This window comes from Panthera leo, chromosome D4 (assembly GCF_018350215.1).
Source record: "Panthera leo isolate Ple1 chromosome D4, P.leo_Ple1_pat1.1, whole genome shotgun sequence".
Lineage (NCBI taxonomy): Eukaryota > Metazoa > Chordata > Mammalia > Carnivora > Felidae > Panthera > Panthera leo.
In genome coordinates, this window is record NC_056691.1 from 92,253,967 (window position 1) to 92,274,244 (window position 20,278).

The 20,278-nt window shown below is 61.0% G+C and overlaps 1 protein-coding gene across 5 annotated transcripts in view; it reads left to right on the forward strand.

Annotated features, from left to right (window-relative positions):
* Positions 1-20,075, forward strand: part of SEC16A (SEC16 homolog A, endoplasmic reticulum export factor) — a 32,975-nt gene extending 12,900 nt beyond the window's left edge. For all 5 annotated transcript variants that reach the window (XM_042913710.1, XM_042913707.1, XM_042913711.1 and 2 more), the window contains 26 exons: positions 967-1,093; positions 1,584-1,755; positions 1,845-2,010; positions 2,900-3,042; positions 3,601-3,662; positions 3,771-3,909; positions 4,317-4,562; positions 5,601-5,698; positions 6,097-6,178; positions 6,390-6,507; positions 6,686-6,797; positions 6,962-7,067; positions 7,712-7,852; positions 8,825-8,938; positions 9,182-9,359; positions 9,848-10,093; positions 10,514-10,596; positions 11,528-11,674; positions 13,407-13,487; positions 13,685-13,741; positions 13,880-13,991; positions 14,303-14,440; positions 14,688-14,782; positions 15,639-15,713; positions 17,573-17,650; positions 18,641-20,075. In XM_042913710.1, the coding sequence (XP_042769644.1) occupies positions 967-1,093; positions 1,584-1,755; positions 1,845-2,010; positions 2,900-3,042; positions 3,601-3,662; positions 3,771-3,909; positions 4,317-4,562; positions 5,601-5,698; positions 6,097-6,178; positions 6,390-6,507; positions 6,686-6,797; positions 6,962-7,067; positions 7,712-7,852; positions 8,825-8,938; positions 9,182-9,359; positions 9,848-10,093; positions 10,514-10,596; positions 11,528-11,674; positions 13,407-13,487; positions 13,685-13,741; positions 13,880-13,991; positions 14,303-14,440; positions 14,688-14,782; positions 15,639-15,713; positions 17,573-17,650; positions 18,641-18,709 (3,185 nt within the window). In that variant the 3' untranslated portion in view covers positions 18,710-20,075. The remainder of the gene's footprint in view (positions 1-966; positions 1,094-1,583; positions 1,756-1,844; positions 2,011-2,899; positions 3,043-3,600; positions 3,663-3,770; positions 3,910-4,316; positions 4,563-5,600; positions 5,699-6,096; positions 6,179-6,389; positions 6,508-6,685; positions 6,798-6,961; positions 7,068-7,711; positions 7,853-8,824; positions 8,939-9,181; positions 9,360-9,847; positions 10,094-10,513; positions 10,597-11,527; positions 11,675-13,406; positions 13,488-13,684; positions 13,742-13,879; positions 13,992-14,302; positions 14,441-14,687; positions 14,783-15,638; positions 15,714-17,572; positions 17,651-18,640) is intronic.
* Positions 20,076-20,278: the final 203 nt, after the last annotated feature.

Here is a 20,278-nt window from a genome sequence, read left to right on the forward strand (position 1 = left end):
TTTTAAAACGTGTTTATTTATTTTGAGAGAGAGGAAGAGAGAGCACAAGTGGGCAGGGGCAGAGAGAGGGAGAGGGAGAGGGAGAGGGAGGGAGGGAGGGGGGGAGAGAGAGAGGGGGAGAGAGAGAGGGAGAGAGACAGAGAGAGAGAGAGAGAATATCCCAAGCAGGCTCCACATTGTCAGTGCAGGGCCCCATGTGGGGCTCGATCTCATGAACCAGGAGACCATGACTTGAGCCGAAATCAAGGGTTGGATGCTCAACCGACTGAGCCACCCAGGTGCTTTAAGTAATCTTTTAGTTTTGGATTATTTCTTAAAACTTTCTGAACTAGTTTTGGATGATTTCTTAAAACTTTAATCTTTTAGTTTTGGATTATTTTTTAAAACTTTTTGGGGCGCCTGGGTGGCTCAGTCGGTTAAGCGGCCAACTTCGGCTCAGGTCACGATCTCACGGTCCGTGAGTTCGAGCCCCGCATCGGGCTCTGTGCTGACCGCTCGGAGCCTGGAGCCTGTTTCAGATTCTGTGTCTCCCTCTCTCTGACCCTCCCCCCTTCATGCTCTGTCTCTCTCTGTCTCAAAAATAAATAAACGTTAAAAAAAATTAAAAAAAAAAAAACTTTCTGAACTACGTCAGAAGCCACGTAAGGAAAACGTATGGTCGTAGAATTAAGTACCAAAAGATAGTAACTACGAACAAGGTTTTTTTAGGTTTTTATTTTTTTAAATCACCCGTGTTGAGAGAAACCCGGTGAGTGTTACGTGTTGTCGGTACAGGCAAGACATGCCCGGGTCCTCGGCCTAACAGCTAACACTCTCCTAGGTCATGCTGATTTGGGGGAGGAAAGATCGGTTCCTCTGAGATCCTCAAGGCATCCTTCAGTCTGGGCTGGTGTGGTTTCTCTAGCCAGGGCGGGAGGCGTGTCTTGCTTTGCCTGTTGTAATAAACTGTTAATGCCCCGCTCACAGATGCAGGCCGCTGGGACCGATACCACTATGGCTCCAGATTCAGGGACCCCCGCGCCTGTGACCGGAGGTATTGGTATGATGCGGAACACGATCTGTACCGGAAAGAAAACTACACTTACGGGGACAGGTTGGTACGACACGCGTCGATGAGGAGGGTTGCTCGACTCTGCCCTCACGTCTGGCGTATGTATCGGAAAGCGACGCTTGTGCTTGGGACCCTTGTCTGAAGGACAAAGATGAACAGGCCCTCCTGGCAGTTCCCGCCTGCGTTGTTGGGTGGGGGGCGTTGAGAACTGGCCTGGGGGCGGCGCCAGGAGACGGCCCCTCCTCTTCCTGGTCCGGGAAAGGCATGGCCGCACGCAGGTGCGCTTGTGGCCTGTGTCTCCAAATCTGAAGGCGAAGGCGGGGTCTGGATTTGGGCTTGGGATGTGGCCACTCCGCCCAAGGGTAGGCTCCCACTGGTCGTCTGAGGGTCAAGACCCCGGCTGGTGAGCCGGCACCCAGCAACAGGGTGGTGACGACACGGCGGGACCTCACTGCCGTGTAGCAGAGGGCCGTTGTCCTGGAGCCCCCGCCCCACGCTTCCCTCTCCTCGCCTCTGCTCCCGTTCTCTCCAGGCCCGAGAGGTATGATGACCCCTGGAGGTACGACCCTCGCTTCACTGGCAGTTTTGACGACGACCCTGAGCCCCACAGGGACCCTTACGGGGAGGAGGCGGACAGACGCAGCGTGCACAGCGAGCGCTCCGCACAGAGTCTGCGCAGCAGCCTCAGCTCCCGCTCGCGCCAGGTGGGCCCCCCCCTTCCCGTATTCGACCGCGTGTCTGAGTCTCCCGAGCTCCCGGGAGCTGATCGGTCCCGTCTGCTCTGTTTCCTCAGAGTCAGGTTTACAGAAATCACGGCATGACTGCTGCTTCCTACGAGGCCCCGCCTCCCCCAGACTCCTTGCCTGGAGATTATGCCTACGGCAACAATTTTGGCAGCGTCCAGGGCTTCCCGGAGTACGGTTACCCTGCCGAAGCCGGCTGGCCCGCGACGGAACAAGGTGTGTGTGTGGTCGGGGCCCAGGCGCTCCTGGCCGTGGAGGGACGTCCGGTCACTCTGCCGGGGCGGCCTCACGAGCCCAGGGCGACAGAGGGAGTGAATTTCAGCTCTGATGAGAACTGGCGGTGCCTGGCCTGGTTGTTTCTGCAGGGTGAGGACTGCCGTGAGTCACAGAGCTTGTCACGGGGGCTGGTGACATCCCTCGGACTCAGACCTGAGAGCAGCCCGGCCTGTCCATGGTGCCCACGCCGGTGTGGCTCTGAGTACAGGCTCCCCGCCAGGTTCTCAGGCGCGGCCGCCCTGTGCTCCCCGGTGCTGGCTGCTTGGGTGTGGGAAACTCCTGACTCCCCTTGAAAAACTGCGTGGACTTGTCACCTGTGCCACAGTCTCGACTCCTCTCTGAGACACTGGATCAAATGCTGTCCCCTGGAGAAGTGCAGACGTGGGTGTCGGACCCTACAGGGCGATGCTCCCGTGAAAATCTCTGTCCTCGGCCCCCTTGTCGACCCCTGCGCCGCTCACCGTCAGGGGCCAGCCTGTGAAGGAGAGCTGGGGGTGTGGAGGCTCTGGGGGCGTCCGAGCAGCTGGAAGCCCGACGCTCCTCGCGAGTGACACTCGCTCCACGCACGCGGCTGTTTCAAAGGAGTTCTCTTTTCAGAAGAGAGTAGCCGTCGTGTCTAATGGCCGAAACGCTTTTCTGACACACACCTAAGTTCTCCTTTCTGGGAGGACGTCTGACCAAAGTACCTTCCAGTTGGAAGCCGGGTCGCCACGACCGGTCTGACCTGTGACTCCAGCCACGTGGGCGTCGTGAAATTCTGTGCTGTTGGTCTAGTTCAGAAGCACCACAGGGTGACAAGCTGTTTCTTTTTCACTTTATTTAAACGTAGCTCCATCAAGACCAACTTCTCCTGAGAAATTCTCAGTGCCTCACGTCTGTGCCAGGTTTGGTCCTGGGGGTCAGCTCATTAAAGTGATTCCAAATCTGCCTTCAGAAGGACAGCCCGCGCTGGTCGAGATCCACAGCATGGAGGTAATTCCGTGAGTAGAAATTGCACCTCGCAGGACTGCCCTTGAAGAAGTGACCTTGCAAAGCGTTTCTCTGCACACGTCTTCGATCCGCAGATGTTTCTGTTGCGTTGGGTCGTGTCAGTTTCCTCTCAGAGATCAGCATGTCAAGCGTCTGCGTTGGGGGTCACGTCAGACTTGGTTTTATGGCATATTCACTTTCTGTCTTCATTGGCATTTCTGGTTCAGCAGGGAGGCCTCTTACTGGTGAATGTGGGTTACAGGGAGAGACGCTGGGGTGCAGGAGGCTGGTGGGGGGGGCGCCCTCTTCTGCGGCCCTGGCAGGCCTCTTCTGTGCACGTTAGGGCCCCACTTCAGAGTTTGAGGGGAGGCGTGGTTCCCACTCCTTCAAGGAGAGCTTGAAAGTCGCCGTTGTAAACCAAATGTGCCCGCGCCCTGTGACGGAGGGGCAGCCACCCCCCAGGTGGCGTCGACCGCTTGGTGCGCCTGTGCGGCCGGCAGACGCTGCCCCTGAGCCGCTGTCTCTCTCCACCCCCGCCCCGCCCCGCCCCGGTTCCACCAGACCTTGCTGCAGCACACGCCGGACCAGGAGGAGATGCGCTCGTTCCCGGGACCGCTCGGCAAGTACGTCCCCGTCGGAGCGCCCCGCGATGTCTGTCCGGAGGCGGCTGCTGTGCTCGGCCTCGCGGGTGCAAGGTGTTGCTGTTCATCGAGTGTGTGTTCTTTTTTCAGAGGTGACACCCATAAAGTGGATGTTATTAATTTTGCACAGAACAAAGCTACGAAATGTTTGCAGAATGAAAATTTAATTGACAAGGAGTCTGCCAGTCTCCTTTGGAATTTCATTGTTCTCTTGTGCAGGCAGAACGGGGTAAGTTTCTCGTTGGCACCTGCCTCGGTCCCCCCGCACCCCGAGGAGTTGGGCGGGATTTCTATTCCGGGCTGTGCTCGGCGAAGCAGGGTCACCATCCAGGGGCTCACGCAGGAGGAGCTTCCTAGCAGTGATTTGGGGAAGTGGAATTCAGGGCCGTGTGGTTTGGGGCAAAGGGAGGTGTGGGTCCACCTTTTTGTCGGCCTATCAGGCAGTCTGTGGTCTGCCCGTCCTGCTCCTGGCCGTGTCACGGGCGGTGCTCTGTGCCCCTGGGAGTAGAGCGTGCACGTCTGAGGAGTCCTGCTCGGGGCCTCACCTGATGACGAGCGGGAGTGTCCTGTCACCCCGGCAGTGAATTCTGTTTGTGGTAAAGCCTTCCGTTCTTCTTGCCCCCGTGGCCCTCGCAGACCGTGGTGGGAACAGACATCGCGGAACTTCTGTTACGAGACCACCGAACGGCATGGCTGCCTGGGAAGTCACCCAACGAGGCCAACCTGATCGATTTTACTAACGAGGCGGTGGGACAAGTGGAGGAGGAGGAGTCCGGGGAGGCCCAGCTCTCGTTCCTCACCGACAGCCACGCGGCCACCACCAGCACTCTCGAGAAGGAAACCGAGAGGTTCCGAGAGCTGCTGCTCTACGGACGCAAGAAGGTGAGTTGGGGGGGGGGGGTTCCCGGGGCACAGAGCACAGCCGAGGGGTGCGGTCCCGCTCTTGGGTGCGCCGGAGACGCCGTCCCGTGTGGTGTTGGTGTGTCCTCTCGCGTCAGTGGGTATTTTCTTCCGAGGGTTGTGGGGTCGGAGGCCTGCGAGTGCGCTTTTCGGTCATTGGGCAGATAGATGAATTTCCCGTGCTCAGGCTGCGCCCCTGTCGTGTGCGGGTCTCGGGGCCAAGCCGAGCACGAGACAGAAATTGCACCATCCTCCCCGGTGAGGCGGGAGCCGGGGGCCGGTGGGGAGCCGATCACAATGTGCAGAGCCGTTGGAGGCTCGCCGGGACCAGGCAGACTGCGGGGAGGGCCCCGGGGGCGCCCTGGTGGCGGGGGTCTCCCAGGCCGGCGGTTCGTGGCACTCCGACGTCGTGATGCGCTCCGAAAGCTCGTGTGCGATAACTAAACGGTCTTCACGTGGACCTCTTCCGACCGGTTGAAATTGTAAAGTCTGTCCGGTTTGCCTCCCGTTTACCTGTACCGCAACGTGTGTGTCTCCCGAAGGTGTCCTCTGAGTCGTGCCCCGGGTGACTTTGGGTAGGGAAAGTCTGCCTTAGGAAAGGCTCTGTGCGCGTCGAGATGACGTTCGTGGAGGCCTCGTGCCGCGTTCTGGAACGGGGATGCGATCCCTGTGGTGTGTCCCACGGGGGAAGCGATGGTTTGGGGGTGGCGGTACCCCGTCTCGGTTGCCCTGGTTTCTGATCGGCGTGTGTGTTCTTCATGCTGCTAGTAGATGACAAAGCGAGATGTGTATTCGCCAGCCTGCTGCCACAGGGACTTTGCGGCTGGGGCACATGTGAAAAGTGGACTTCGTTTCTGAACCGGAGCTGTGTGGGCAGACCTTCGAGTCGCGCGTTCCTCGGTGTGCCCTCTGCTCTGCCCGCCCCCAGCGGTGCCTGACGACACGCGGGCCGCCGCGCCCGCTTGCTTGTGTTGGGGAGATTGTTCTGATAACTCAGGTAACCCCGAAAACACTTTGCAGGATGCTTTAGAATCCGCGATGAAAAACGCCTTGTGGGGACATGCTCTGTTGCTGGCAAGCAAGATGGACAGCCGGACACATGCCCGGGTCATGACCAGGTAGAACATCTTGCCCTGTAGACTGTCTCTGGGCACTTCCAACTGGCCTGGTCGTGCTGCCCGGCCAGCCCTTGGAAGCACAGTGGCCTGTAGTTTTCGTCCCAGAAAGCAGGTGCCGCTGGCCCGGGCTTGCTTGGCCTTCGTCCGTGGGTTGTACCGCGAAGGGAGTTTTAGGAGTTTTTATTGACCGTGTAGTTCTCGTACTTTCTGCGAAACCACCACGAGATCCTGGGGCCTCGTGTTTTCAGCTCCTTGATCGAAACACTGGGACCTGTGCACTTCGCCCGGGTTAAGTGCCAGACGGCCATTAGATGGCCAAGACGAGACCAGACTTGTTTTTGTCTTTTTGTCCTCGACACAGGGCCAACTCGGGTCTTCGTCTCTTTGTATTTGCGCAGGTTCGCCAACAGTCTTCCAATCAACGACCCTCTGCAGACAGTGTACCAGCTGATGTCGGGCCGGATGCCCGCGGCGTCCACGGTCAGTGTTCAGGGGCTCGCGGGCATCTCCACGGTCCGGCTGTCTGTCCGGGCTCGCTCCTCTGACAGATTGCATCGCGGGCCGCGAGGTCTGCGACCCCCTGTTGGTCTCGCTCCCTCGCTGTGCTCTTTGAGCTCACCCGTGAGAGATGAAGGTGACGCTGTCTTCTGAGGAGGAGGGTTTATCTGGGTTTGCGTTTTTCTGACCTCAGTGTTGCGGAGACGAGAAGTGGGGAGATTGGAGGCCGCATCTTGCCATGATCTTGTCCAACCTGAGCAGCAGTGTGGATGTGGAGTCCAGGGCGATGACCACCATGGGCGACACGCTAGGTAGGTCAGGTGCGGGCGCGGGCCCGGAGGTGGGGGAGCGCAGGACGCCCGTGTGTGGAAGCCGCTGCCGGGGTACTGAGGGCCGTTCGCGTCGTCTCTGTGGTATTTTCCGTCCACGTGTTTTGATTCCTGGGAGAACTCGGCGTCACTGGCCGCGGCCTGCTTTGTGTCTCCTCAGCTTCGAAAGGTCTCTTAGATGCTGCGCACTTCTGCTACCTCATGGCCCAGGTCGGGTTAGGGGTCTACACGAAGAAAACCGCAAAACTGGTTTTAATTGGATCGAATCACAGGTGAGGAACACAGCGGTCTCTGTTTTCCTACAGAAGGAAAGCACCCTCCTTCAGCCCACCCAGAGACGGCGGGCGGCCCGGCAGCGGCTGCCGGCTTTGTCCTGTGGTGTGACGGGCTTCTGGGTGACCTGCTCAAGGACTAACGTTCCCTGTTTCCTCGACAGTTTGCCGTTTTTCCAGTTTGCGACCAATGAAGCCATTCAGAGGACGGAGGCCTATGAGTATGCCCAGTCCCTCGGGGCACAGACCTGCTCCTTCCCCAACTTCCAGGTCAGCGGGGGTGGGCGGGCGGTCCGTGCTGACAAGTCTCCGACCATCGCGGGTTTGAGTCCTTGCGCAGAAAGCGATAAAGTGTTTTTGGAGATCTCGAGACACTCAAGCGTCCGTAATGCTTGAGAAGAAAGCCCTGTTGAGTTGAGGATTTTGTTTGCCTTTAAAATGTTTGTTGAGCGTTTGGTCCCCAGTACTTTGTCTGTCGGCAGCTCTTAGCGTCGTGGGGAGGGTATTATCTGACCGGGGACCGTGTGGGCATAAATGTCTGTGGGGCAGAGCGAGTGGGGACGGCTGTCCCGACCAGCCTAGTAAGCGTGTTGAAGAGAAAGAGTTGCCAAGAAGCTCAGTTGTCGACTTTCATCTGAGATACCTTGGGGGGCACCTGGCTGGCTTCTCGATCTCGGGGTCGGGAGCTGGAGCCCCACGTTGGATGTAAGGGTAACTTAAAAAGTGAAATCTTAAAAAAATAAATAAGCGAAAGGTGAGGTCCCTCCGGGAACAGGGTTGGTGCTGTTGGGCAGCCGCCGGGGGCGTGTGTGAGGTGCGCGAGGCGAAGCGTGAGAGTAGCTCCAGCCTGGGGTGGGGTCTGGCGGGGGCGAGGGGCGGTGCCTCAGACCGCTCTGCTCGTTCACCTGCTCTAGGTGTTCAAGTTCATCTACTCCTGCCGCCTGGCGGAGATGGGGCTGGCCACGCAAGCCTTCCACTACTGCGAGGTGATCGCCAAGACCATCCTGACGCAGCCCCACGCGCACTCTCCGGTGCTCATCAGCCAGCTGGCTCAGGTGACGTCCCCTGAGCGTCCTCCCGGTGACACCGGGCTGACGGGACTCGGGAACCGAGCTAGGACCGTTGGGACTTCCTTCGTGAACGGCTTTAGCAATTCTCGTGTTCTTGGACAGGCATCCGGTGTTTTTGCGTTAGCGTAAGAACTCGTCAGCTCTCTCACCCCAGCGCAGAAACGGAGCGGTAGCTTCTAAGGAAGTTTCCCCGGGAGACTCACCGTGGGGCCCTTGAATCTAGCGGTTCACAGCGTGAGCTACCAGAGTCCAGCAGCCTGGCTTTGGGTCCCGGCTGCTCCAGGGCCGGCCTCAGTTTCTTGCTCTGTAAAACAGGGACCGCGTGACCGGCCTCCAGGAGCAGGCGAGGCTCAAGGGAGACGGGGTTGCGCGTGGGGACGCCCAGCACAAGCCGCCCGCTGCGCCAGCGCTCCCCTCTCCCCGGGAGTTTCGTTCAGGAGAATGCACTCGCGCGATAACTTGGGAAGGTGTTTCATTATGAGAAGTTTTAGACGTTTACGAAAACAGAATAACGGATCCTTCTTCCGCCAGCTTCAGCAGTGAACCCAAGGCCACCTTGTTTCATCTGTCCCCACCTCCCTCACCGTCCCTCTCCCCCTACCGCCCGTCAGGGTGTGTGCATTTCTGGGTCCATTCAGTGTTTTGATCGGTGAAGCCAGGTCCGTGGGATCCGATGGGAGGGGCAGCAGACGCGCTCCAGGGGGCGTGCGGACTGCTGGCCCCCGCGCACACAGGCTGACGGGTCTGCTAGGGCGGATTCGAGGCTCCCGGGCCCCCTTGCTGCTGTCTCGGCCTCGCCGGCCGCTCCGGGGCAGGTCACGGCGCGCCTCGGAAAACCTTCCCGGGCGATGCAGCCGCCCGGTTGGGTGACGAAGATGCTTTTGTCTCTGGGTCATCCGGGTGGGCCTGTCCTCCCCGGTGGTGACGGGCTCTTCCCCTCACCCCGTGTGCGTCTAGATCGCCTCACAGTTGCGGCTCTTCGACCCTCAGCTGAGAGAGAAGCCGGAGGAGGAGTCCTTCGTGGAGCCCACCTGGTTGGTCCGGCTGCGGCGCGTCGAGAAGCAGGTCAAGGTGTGAGGTTTGCTTTCGGTCTCGGGAGACGCGGTGTCAGAGACGGGCTGACAGGCGCGGTCCGTGTCCCCCTTTTCACATTGAGTGTGGGTGTTCGGTGTAAACGGTAGGACTTCAGAGGCGCACGGATTCCCGGGACGGGGGCGGGGGGTGCTCCCGAAGCACAGACGCGGGGAGCGGGTCCCCCGGGGTTGGCGCCGCAGCGCGGGGCTGTGGGAAATGCCTGCGGTGTCTCTCCTGTAGGAGGGCGCCGCGCCGTGGAGCCTGGACGGGGCCCTCTCCCAGCGCTGCCCCAGCACGCCCAGCCCCGAGGCCGGGCAGCACGACGGCCCAGGACCCGCCCAGCCGGGCAACCCGCTGCTGGCACTGCCTGTGCCCAGCGCCGAGCGCTTCGGTCAGGGCGTGCGGCTGCTGCCTTCAGGTGAGCCCCATGCCGCACGCGGAACATTCTCGCCCTGCCTCTCTGGGAGAGCGGAGGGGACGTGTCTCAGCGCCGCATCAGCCTTCTCCTCTCCCTCCGCGAGGCTGTCCGTGCTCCCGGCTGTAAACATCGGCTGAGTGGGCGGACGCCCCTCTGTCCCCCGGCGGCCGAGGCCAGGAGGACTCCGTGCACGCAGCCGCTCTCCAGGTTGTGTTGGGTCTCGCTGTGGCTTAGAGCCCTTGCCCGTCATCTTTAACGACGTCCTCCCTTTTGTCCTCAAAAAGCCCGCGTGCTGTTCTTCCCCCAACCGCAGAGGCCCTCGCATCCCCCGCGCTTTCTGTTTGGGCGCCTGGTTCTCTTAGCGCATAACGAAAGAAACGTGGCCACGCAGAATGGCGCGTGCTAAACTGTTCGGCGACCGCCAGTTCGCTTCTCCAAGTGACTGGAGTTAGCGCCAGTGACCTCAGGCTGCTGTTCGCTCTCTGCAGCTCCGCCGACGCTCCCCGACAGCCAGCCGGCCCTCCCCGCCAGGGTGCCGTTGTTCCCGGTGCCGCCACCCCCCGGCCCTGCGGAGCTGGGGCCTGGCTGCGGACCCCCGGGGTCTGCGCTTGGCTTTCCAGAGCCCTCTGTGCCCGAGCCTGCAGCTCTGTACCCAGGACCTGGCCTGCCAGCGGGTGCACCGTCTCTGCAGGAAAGTGAGCACCTGCCCCAGGAGGCCGGAAGCCAGGACCCAGGTGGGTCTCTGCCGCGACGCCATCCCCAGAGGCCTGGACTGGGTTTGGTGTTCAGGAGGTGATTGGCAGAAGAGCCTTAAGCCATTTGCGCTTGAAACGAGTTGTATCGCTTACTGTCTGCTAAGGGTTCTGGAAGTTCCAGGCGGAACGGCCGATCGAGATCCACGCTAGATTCCCTTGTGACTTGGCTGTCGGTTGGGACGCAGAGCGTGAGCGGGTGTCCCGGTGTGGCGAGCCGGCCTTGAGGCGCGCCCGGGCTGGGACCTGCTCTGCGCTCCGATGTGGTTCTCGTGCTGTGTACTCGGGCACAGTACGGTGTAGACCCGTCTTTGAAGATGAAGCCATTCCGAGACCATTTCCGGTCTCGGGCTCTGAGGCGCGTCGCGAAGCTGCCACCGTGGCTCTCTCTTCCGTTGACAGGGGTGATGCCACAGGAGGCGCTTGGGAGAAACTCGCTTCCGGAACGGAGAGAAGATGGTTTTGGCGGAAAATTTGCTCATCTGGTACTCTCCCACTTTTTGTTTTTAAGCTATTCGTTTTCCATAAGCTGCGTTGATTAGGAGCCCAGACTTGTCGCTCTTTAGCCTTAAGTAGGAAGATAGTAGTGAAATTGAGGAAATTATCCTTTAAATTGCTTCTCAGTGGGAAAGCTCCTCTGAGATAACTTGGATCCTCACCATACGGAGTTGGGGAAAAGCGTTACGGAGGAAAGCGCTCGTTTACTAGTGTGGTGTGGGGAGCATTCCTTCATGGAGAGAAAGTGCTCGTTTGTAACAAAACTGCATTGCTAATTTTGACTTTCCTAAATTGGAGAGCCCTACCCACTCTCTGCACCTCACTTTGTGCAGTAGAATCCCTAAAAATCTCACTGGCCTCTTGAAATCGAGGTATCGTTTCATCAGACGTGTCTGGTGTAAACACCACCTCTGTTTGCTCTCGTCTCAGCGCGGGGGCTGAGGGGGGGAACAAACGCTTTTCTGCACACTGTTCTACAGCCTTCTGTACAGACAGCAGGCCTCTGTGGGCATGCGGTCATCGTCTAAACTTTTGTTACACGTTCCTCCATAAGAATACTCTGTTTTCGTGTAAAATGACAGTTACTAATTTTGAAAATGGGGTCTTCGCTCAGCGAGAAGCATTTTCTAAATAAGCCTATCTTTTAAAAGGCCCCCTGCTCCACTGTGCCCAGTCCCTTCCCTCTTCCTTGCAGCCCGGCAGTGCCCCCTGAGCTCCCGAACCCCCCCCCCCCCCTCCGGCTCCTGCAGTGTGCCTCGACAGACTGGCTGGCTAACTGCAGGCTGGGGGGCGGGGGGCAGCTGTGTTTCCCCCCCCCCCACCCCCCACCCCCCACTCTGCCCTCCTCACGAGTCATAAGACCTCTGCTGTGGTGCCCCGGGTGACCCTCCTCCCCTGTTGCCTGTTGCCTTGGAACAGGGCCCCTCCAGGACGTCCCAGGACTCCGAGGTCCCTCCGGCGTGGGAGCGTGCTGGCCCCGGAGCCCTGCAGCCGCCTCTCACGTCCACGCCCGAAGGGAAGAGGCCTGCACAGGCGGCCGGGAAAGAGGTCAAGGAGCCTAAGAAGGTAGCACACGGCCCACCTCCGGCGGGGCGGGGGCTCCCACAGGCCCTTCCTCACGCCCCGGTGCTGGGCGCCGGGCCCCAGGCCACCGTTCTTGCGTCACTTGGGCCACACGGTTTGGGAAGTGAAACGTGAAGCTTCGTGAACGTTCGTGCATCTGTGTCCCCAGACGGGCACGGCCCGAGTGGGGTTGGAGCAGCGCGGCCCTCCCAGAGGCCCCCCTGTGTTCGCGGCCTGTCACAGCCCAGCCCCCGAGGGTGGCCTCTTCTGATTTCTGTCACCATTGGCCGGTGCCTCCTGTTCTGGGACTCCTTATAAAGGAGACTGATGTTTAAACGCCCTCGTATGGGAACATCGAGGGAGGGTCCGCAGATGCTACAATTGTATTTATCTTTCGTCCTGGGTAACGGACACAGACAGGCTGGTTATGTAAAAGCCACACGAGCGGTTCTGGTCTGTCTGCTGTTGGCGAGAGTGCTCATTTCTCTTGGGGGTCCAGCCCGGGAAGGGGCCGCCGGGCAGCTTGGACCTGGTGACCCGTCCAGCAGCACAGCCAGGGAGGTGGCGCTCCTTCCGCGCGCCGGGCCGTCCCGCCCACCGAAGCCTCTGCCGGGCTCCGTGCTGCCCCCTGGTGCTTTCAGCTCGCGTCCCTGGGGGGCAAGGGTGCCGAGCACCTTCTTCACATGCCCGTTACCACCTCCGTCGTCGGCTTTGTGGTGCCGGCCTGTGTCTTCTCCTGCTTTCAGTCGGGTCCTTTTCCACGGTGGCCGCCAGTCCCCTTTTAGATGCACGTGCCCCACATCCTCTTCTACACTGTGGGTCGGCTCCTTACGCTTCGTGTTAGTTAGCTTATGAGGAACGTGTTCTTTTCTCTTTTTTAAAGTAATCACACCCACCGTGGGGCTCGAACTCACAGCTCTGAGACCAAGAGACCGAGAGTCACGCGCTCCACCAACTGACCCAGCCAAGTGCCCTTCCCCGCCTTTTTTTAAGTAGATTATCGGTTCTTAATATGGTTCAGTCTCTCGGCTTTTTTAAACGGCTGGTATTTTACTGAAACGCAAGTGTGATCCAGAGTGTGCCGGAACCGTGAGCTGGAACGTGATGCTTCAGCGAGGCGGGAGCGTGCAGACCCGTGTCGCCCAGAGCGACGGGTTTGAGAGCGCACACAGCCGCGGCGGCTCCTTCCCTGTTCGCTTGTTCTAGAAGAAGCGAAGTACGGTACGCGAGGAGCGAAGTCAGCGTTCCTGACACCTAAATTCTCTCAGGGCGGGACACGGGGGACTGTTTTGAGGGGGTCCCACAAGGACTTTCCCAGCCTTCTCGCCACTGCTCAGGCAGGGAGGGAGGATGCCGGAGGCTGCCATCCGTTGGCGTCAGACAGGAAAAGTTCCAAAAGGCACATTGTTCAGGTTTTTAAATTGTGGTAAGATACACGCAGCGTAAAAGTGACCATCTTAACCCTGTTTTGAGGGCATAGTTTGGGGGCGTCAGGCTCATTCATGCTGTTGTGCCGCCGTCCCCCCCCCCCCATCCGTCCCCAGAACGTGTCCGTCTTTCCAGACTGCACTCTGTCCCGTTGCACACGGACCCCCCCCCCCCCCCGCCCTCGTCCGCGGATCCGACTCTGCTCGGACCTCCTGCGAGCGGACCCTTCGGGACTGGGCCTTCCGTGTGGGGCTCCCCTCACCCGGCACCACGTCCTCCAGGGTGTTGTGGTTGTTTCTGTATTTAGAGCAGCGAGTCCTGGTTATTTCGTTGGCTGCCCGGGAAGAAGAGGACGGAGGCTTATCTGCCCGACGACAAGAACAAGTCGGTGAGTGCTGTAGGACGTGGGGCCGGCGGGGCCTGTGAGTTCACGTGACGTGGCCGGCGGTGGTCCGCACGGCGCTCCCCGGCTGCGGGCACGGCTGGGTGGGCGTCTCCTGAGTGTGCAGCGTCACGCGGGGCCGCGCTCCGGGTCTGTTCCGCCGAGTCTCCGGACTTCTCTCTTTATTTTCGTGATGGTGGCAGATCGTCTGGGATGAAAAGAAGAACCGATGGGTGGATGTAAACGAGCCGGAGGAGGAGGTGAGTTGGAATTCCTAGCGTCTGCTTGACGGGAGGGGTGCTCCCTGCCACGTGGCCGTGGGCGCCCGCGAGGCCCCCGTCCGCGCCCGGTGGCCGCGGGTCCGCGGGCAGGTCTCTGAAGCGTCTTTCCCTCCGCAGAAGAAGGCTCCGCCCCCACCACCAACCTCCCTCCCCAAGGCTGCGCAGGCTGGGCCCCCCGGTCCCGGAGGACCCCCGAGAGCCTCCGTGAACATGTTTTCCAGGAAAGCAGGTAACAGTCGAGGCAGAAATTAGACGCGGAGAACTCGCCTGTGGTACGGGCTCAGGAGAGTTGAGGGGAGGTGGTGGAGCGTGCAGGAGGGACGGCAGCGTCCCGGGGTGACCCCGTCTCCGGAGCACGAGGGCCCCGCTCAGAGGCGGCGCGGCGCTGGTGGCTTCGGGGTGTGTGTGAGACGGGGGGCGTCACCCCGGGGGAAGCCAGCCCTGCGCCACGTGGGGAGCCGCGTCCGGGGGGGGGGGGGGGGCCGGGGGAGCGGGGTCCTGCGGTGCGCTGACCTGCATTTGCCGCTCGCCCTGACGCAGCCGGAGCCCGAGCGCGCTACGTGGACGTCTTAAACCCGGGGGGCCCCCAGCGGAGCGAACCGGCTCTCGCTCCGGCGGAGTTTTTTGCTCCTCTGGCCCCGATGCCGATTCCCACCCAGTCGTTCGGACCAAACGCAGGTAGGGGGGATGGGACCTCCTGACCTGTGACCTCCTTTCCGAGAGCCCCTGGCCCTCACCTCCCTTTAAGAAAAATGACCCGGCTGACGTGCGGGGAGCCTGCGGTCCATCCGTGTTTGTTCACGGATCCCTTTCCGTGTCCCCCACGAGTGCACTGTGGGAAACCTTTCCCCTGGAGACTGTTCTAAATGAAACCCCGACGGTGTCGTGGATGGACTGACAGCCTCCCGCACTGTCCCCTTCACAGATGCGGAGGAAGCCCCACCCGCAGAGGGGGCCGGCAGGGAAGGGCGTGCGCCTGCAGGGGGGGCCGTCAATCCAGAGCCGGCCTCACGGCCCCAGGTGAGCCCCCCGCGTGAGCCCCCAGGCGAGTGGCGCCGCGGGGACGGGCGGCGGGGGCAGGGAGGACTTGGCCCGCGCCCCTGCCTGGGAAGGTCGGCCTGCTGTTTGCATCATTCCCGTCGTGCACCCAGAGAAGACAGTTTCCGTGGAAGTCTTGCCCCTGAGGGCCTCTAGAGATGGAGATCGTGACCATGTGGTGCACGTGGTGTGGTGGCCTTGGCTTCCTGAACCCACAGTCCTAAAGAGACTTTTTTTTTTAATTTTTACAGCTTGCACGTGAAATAGGATGGTTGGAGGTGGATAGAGTGGGTTTCAACCCTGGTTCTCTGTTAATTAGCTACTTAACATTTATTTTTAAAAGAGAAATTGAAAAAACAGGTTTTTTTTCTAATGTTTGTTCAGTTTTGAGAGACAGAGTGTGAGCAGGGGAGGGATAGAGAGAGGGAGACACAGAATCCAAAGAGGCTCCAGGCTCTGAGCTGTCAGCACGGAGCCCGACGCGGGTCTGGAACCCACGAATCGCAAGATCTGACCTAAGCCGAAGTCGGACGCTTCACCGACTGGGCCCCCCGGGCGCCCCAGCTACTTAACGTTTAAAGGATCACGTGACATCTCAAAGCCTCTGTTTCCTGTTCTATGAAACGGAATAACGAGGGCGCTTGCGCACGAGGCCATCAAGGGGCCCACGGCCCGAGTTCCCCAGAGATAGGCTGTCGTGGGACCCGCGGCCGTTCGGAGGGGCGCGTACTCGGACTGGAGCTGCGTGGGCCGGGGCCAGAGGGGGGAGTCGCGTCGGTCTGCCCCCTGTGAGGGCTCCGCGGGAGTGATGGCCACCGCGTTTCTTCTTTCCTGACAGGTGTTAGGTTTGCCAGCGGCGCTCCCTGGCCCTGAGCTCCCACCCGCGCACGAGGACGGTTCCAAGGGAGGAGAGGTAAGCCGCTCCCACAGGACGTACCTGCCCAGACACCGGGCTGGGGACATCGCCCGTTTGTACCGTCCAAGTGGCTTCTTCTTTAAATGAGAAAGTTGACGGGTAGGAAGGGGCAATTTAGCAGCTTTCCGGGACTTAAGAAGTGTTGTGGTCCCACAGCACAAGCAGCGACCCTTACGTCTGCAGGTTGTGTGGGAGCCGCGTGCAGAGCAGGGTGTGAGCTCACACACCCCGGGCTCCCCTCACTCAGCACAGCAGCGCTGCGCTCACGCTCCTCTGGCAGCACGAGGGCAGGCCCCCTCGCCCCCCAACTGATGGTTTTCCTTCAAAACATGTTTTTAATGCTTCTTATTTATTTTTGAGGGAGAGAGAGTGTGCAGACGGGGGCAGAGAGGGAAACACGATCCGAAGCGGGCCCCGGACTCCGAGCCGTCGGCACAGAGCCCGACGCGGGGCCCGAACCCACGAGCCGTGAGATCACGACCCGAGCCGAAGTCGGGCGCTCAACCGACCGAGCCGCCCAGGTGCCCCCATCTTAATAAAAGCTGTACGTTGAGGGGCGCCTGGACGGCTCAGTTGGTTAAACGGCCGACTCTGGATTTGGGTTCAGGTCACGATCTCACGGTTCGGGAGGCCCAGCCCCGTGTCGGGCCCTGCGCCGACGGAGCCCGCTTGAGATTCGCCATCTGCCTCCGCCCCTCCCTGCGCGCGCTCTCTCTCAAAACCAGCAAATGAACGTAGACGTTCCCTTAATTAAAAAAAGCCCAGCCGTCCCTCACGGCAGGAGTTTCAAACTAACGCTGGTGTTTGGCCCACTCGGCCTGTGTTGACTCTCACGGCGTCACAAGGCCATCTGGGGTGGAGCTGGCCGCGTGGAGCAGACGCCTGTCGATCTCTCATGTGTCCGTGTTGTGTGTGTTCTTGCTGTTTCGCAGCTTTCACGCTGTAGTTCACTGAGTTCATTGTCGCGTGAAGTAAGCCAGCATTTTTCTCAGGTACCTGTGGCTGGCAGTTCTCACTGAACACGACCTGAACCGGGTCGCCTTCGTGGTTCCCTTAAGAGCGCTGTGCCGGCCCGCGTCGTGCCCCCGTCACTAACGCAGCCCGCCGCCTCCCCGCCCGCCGCGCGCCACAGGATGCAGTGTTCCTTCCTTCCAGTGTCCTCGGGGCGGCCTCGGGCCGTCCGCTTACACGGGTGACCGAGTCGACCCCAGAACGTCCCTAGGGGACGGGTGACTTTTGTAATTTCGTTCTTTCCGGATCGGTTTTTTCCAAACGGCCGGCCGCAGGTGCAGCCTCACCGCGTGTGAGGGTGTCTCAGAAGCCCGCCCGGGTCCGGAGAATTTCTGGTTTCTGATCAAGCGCGGGGCGTTTCTGGGCGGCCGGGCAGAGTGAGGCAGCGAGGCTGTCCTCGGCCGGGCGGGCTGGGACACGGGAATCCTGAGTCTTCTGTGTGGATCGCACGACGATGCTTTCCCGTTGCCTCGATGGAGGCCTCGTGTGACTTTATTTGCTTATCAAAACACTGGATTCTGTAGCTGGACACGGGAGGTCTGAAGCGGTCGGAAGCGTCTACTAACCGCTTCAAGCTGCCGCTCCGGGGGCCCCGGGCCGGGCGCTCCCCGCTGCCGCATGTTCTGCCCTCGGAACGTTTCGCGCTGCATGCTGCTCTCATTTTTACCTGTGTTCCGTGAACCACTCAGTAATGCAATCCGGTGTCACGACAAGTGTCCTCGACTTGCTTCTGTGGCTTCCTTAGAAGTACTGTGAGTGGTCACCAGCAGTGGCGTCTGTCCACAAGGGAGCGCGGACCGCTGTGTGACGTTGCCGCGTTGAGATGAACTCTCTGTGCTTCTCAGGCTCCCAGTGACCACCCCGCAGCAGGGGGCGCCTCCGGGGCAGCCGTGCCCTTCTACAGCCCTGCTCACTTTGCACAGGTAAGCGCCCTGCTGTCTCCTGGGGCACAGGGATCCCCAGCCCCGCGCCCCGCTGTGTCCGCCGACCCTTCTCTCGTCCCCGCTGCTGCTCCTGGCGTGAACGCCCCCACCGTGCTGGGGCCTGCGGTCTCCCGCCGGGTCTCCCGCCGCCACACCTCACCGTGGGCCCGACTCCCTCCGCCAGGCCGGCCTTGGCCACTCTTCACCTGGCAGCCCGCGGCCCGCGGTTGGGGAATGCTCTTGAATGTTTCTTTCTATTTCTGTCTCTCTGCCTTCTCGCTCCTCCTTTTCCGGTCTCTTGCCCGTAGGGGTGCAGACTGGCTGCCAGCCGGGGGGGAGCTGAGCAGGGAGGGGCCGGGGCCGTGTCTCGACGTTCAGAGTATAAAGCCTCCCACGACCCTGGTCGCCCTCACCGCCTGGGGTGGCCGGGCCTGCTCACCGTCAGCCGGGCGCCCGGCCAGCCTGCCACGCTCTGCTTCGACGTGCCCGCAGACGAGGCCGCCTCTCGGCCTCCTGCCCTGACCCCCAGGACTCCCGTGTCCCAGGTTACCACCTGGCCGTGCGTCTGCTTTTCCGTTTCAAGATCTGGTGGCGGTTTTCCTCTCGTTCCCTCCGTCTCGTAGCGTGCGCTTTACAAGAGTTTTTCGATGGCTCACTTCAGCGCGCGTAAATGCCTGCGCTCCGTCCGCTGTCTGTCCCTGGGCGCTCCCCGCAACTCTGCAGTCGCGGGCTGGGCCGCCACCCTCCCCGGGTGCTCTGCCGCGGGGGCCAGCCTCCCTTCTCACCACCTGACGAAACCGCGGACCCCTTCAAAGCGGACGTCTAGGCCTGGTCCCCACTTGGCCGGTCGTCGGGGCTTCCGGGGAACACGCAGCCTGCCTGTTCTGTCGGTGGAAAGGGTCCCGCAGACCCATCTCCCCGGCGCTGCCGGGGCGCCCCCGGCCTCGGAGGCTGGCGGGTGGAAGTCCGCACTCTTCCTTGTCTTTCCAGGCCTCTGCCGCCTCGGGGGGCTCCAGGATGGGGAGGATCGGCCAGAGGAAGTACCCGGCGTTGAGCTAGAAGGGTCCCCGTCCTGCAGTGGCACCTGGAACCCTCAAATTCTGCTCCACCGCGAACTCGGACGGATCGATGGCCCGCGCCTCCCTGCTGTTCCCGCCCGGATGGGGACGGCAGTGACTCCCCGCGGTCGTGCTCGGACTCCTTCACGGCCCGTCTCCGCAGCGTTGCCGGGGCTGGGTCCGCGGCCCCTCTACCGTGCCGGGGGAAGCGAGGGGAGCTTTGGCTCCGTCTCTAGCCGACGGTGACCCGAGGGTAAAACGCTCTTAGTCGTTCAGGAGCGGTGCACCGAGGGAGGCCGGAGCCATCTTTGCTGCGCGAAAAAACGCAGCCCTTCGGTAACTGGGGTGTCTCGGAAAACCTAACCGTGCTTTCCTGCTGCGTCGGGCCCCCCCTGGGCCCGGGAGGGCGCCCTGGGGCCTGGCACCGCATCACGGGCTTCAAGGAAACGTGGACTCAGCTGAGTTTTCCAGGGAGGCCCTGGTCGCCGAAGTGCATTTGAGTCTGGCGGCAAAGATGGTCCCAGCTTCGCTCCCTTCTCTGTCCGGGAGGGAGGCTCTGCTCTCCACTCCCCGGGCCGGGCCGTGTTCCACGTGGGACCCGCCCCCCCCAACCCACCAGTGCTAAAAACTGGCTGTGACGAATTCCATTCGGGTTTTCTTAGTATGTGAGTAGCCTGGTTAGACTCGTCCCCAGAGAAACTTCCGGACTGCCATGCCCTTTGTAAAATAGTCGATGTACTTCCTCATGACTGGTCCTCAGGGCGCAGAGTTGACACGCACCCTGACTCTGAGGCTGCTGCCTCCGCTTTTCCCACACCGGGATCTTCAGTGGGTGGGGGGCTGAACCCACAGAGGGAGGCCCCGCCCCCTGGACTCAGAGCTTTAAGGCTTCATCGACTGTTCTTAGAATTATTCACATTCTTGTTAACTCTGAAGAGACCGCAGAAAAACATTAAATATTTATAAGAATCATTAGGAAATTTCTGTAGGTTCTGCTGGGGACATAGTTGGGTGTTGGGAATCTCAGTGCAGAAAGGGCGTAAATGAGTTAGCACAGGCCTCGGTTTCCCTCGCGGCTCACTGGGTCGTGGAGGCAGGGCGCGGAGTGTTTTCCCGTGCGTCACCCAGGGCGCGCCCGGATGCGTTGGTTCTGGTCACTTGGAGAGAGGTGGGGCGTGGCACCCGGGGCAGTGGGGACCCTGGGACCCGAGACCTCCCTGGCGCCCTCGGTCTGGCCTGCCCACCCGACCGGTCCCTGCGCGGGCTGCCGGCGACTTTTGATTCAAGAAGCTCCCTCCCAGGCCAGGCGGGAGCTGCTATTTTTACTAAATGCAAATTGGTAAATAAAGTATTTTGCGCTCGCAAAACACTGTCACTTGTTTCCTTTTGTTGGTCGGTTACCGTCAGGGGAACCAGGCCCCTAGGTGGCGGGGTATGGGTGGGGGGCGGAGAGCTCCTCGGTGTTGGGTGGGGGGTGGGCCTGCCGGGAAGCCCCTCCCCCCAGAGCAGCAAGTGAGGCGCGACCCTTGGGCGGGGCGGGGCCCGTGCTGCCCCAGAGGCTGGGGAGACG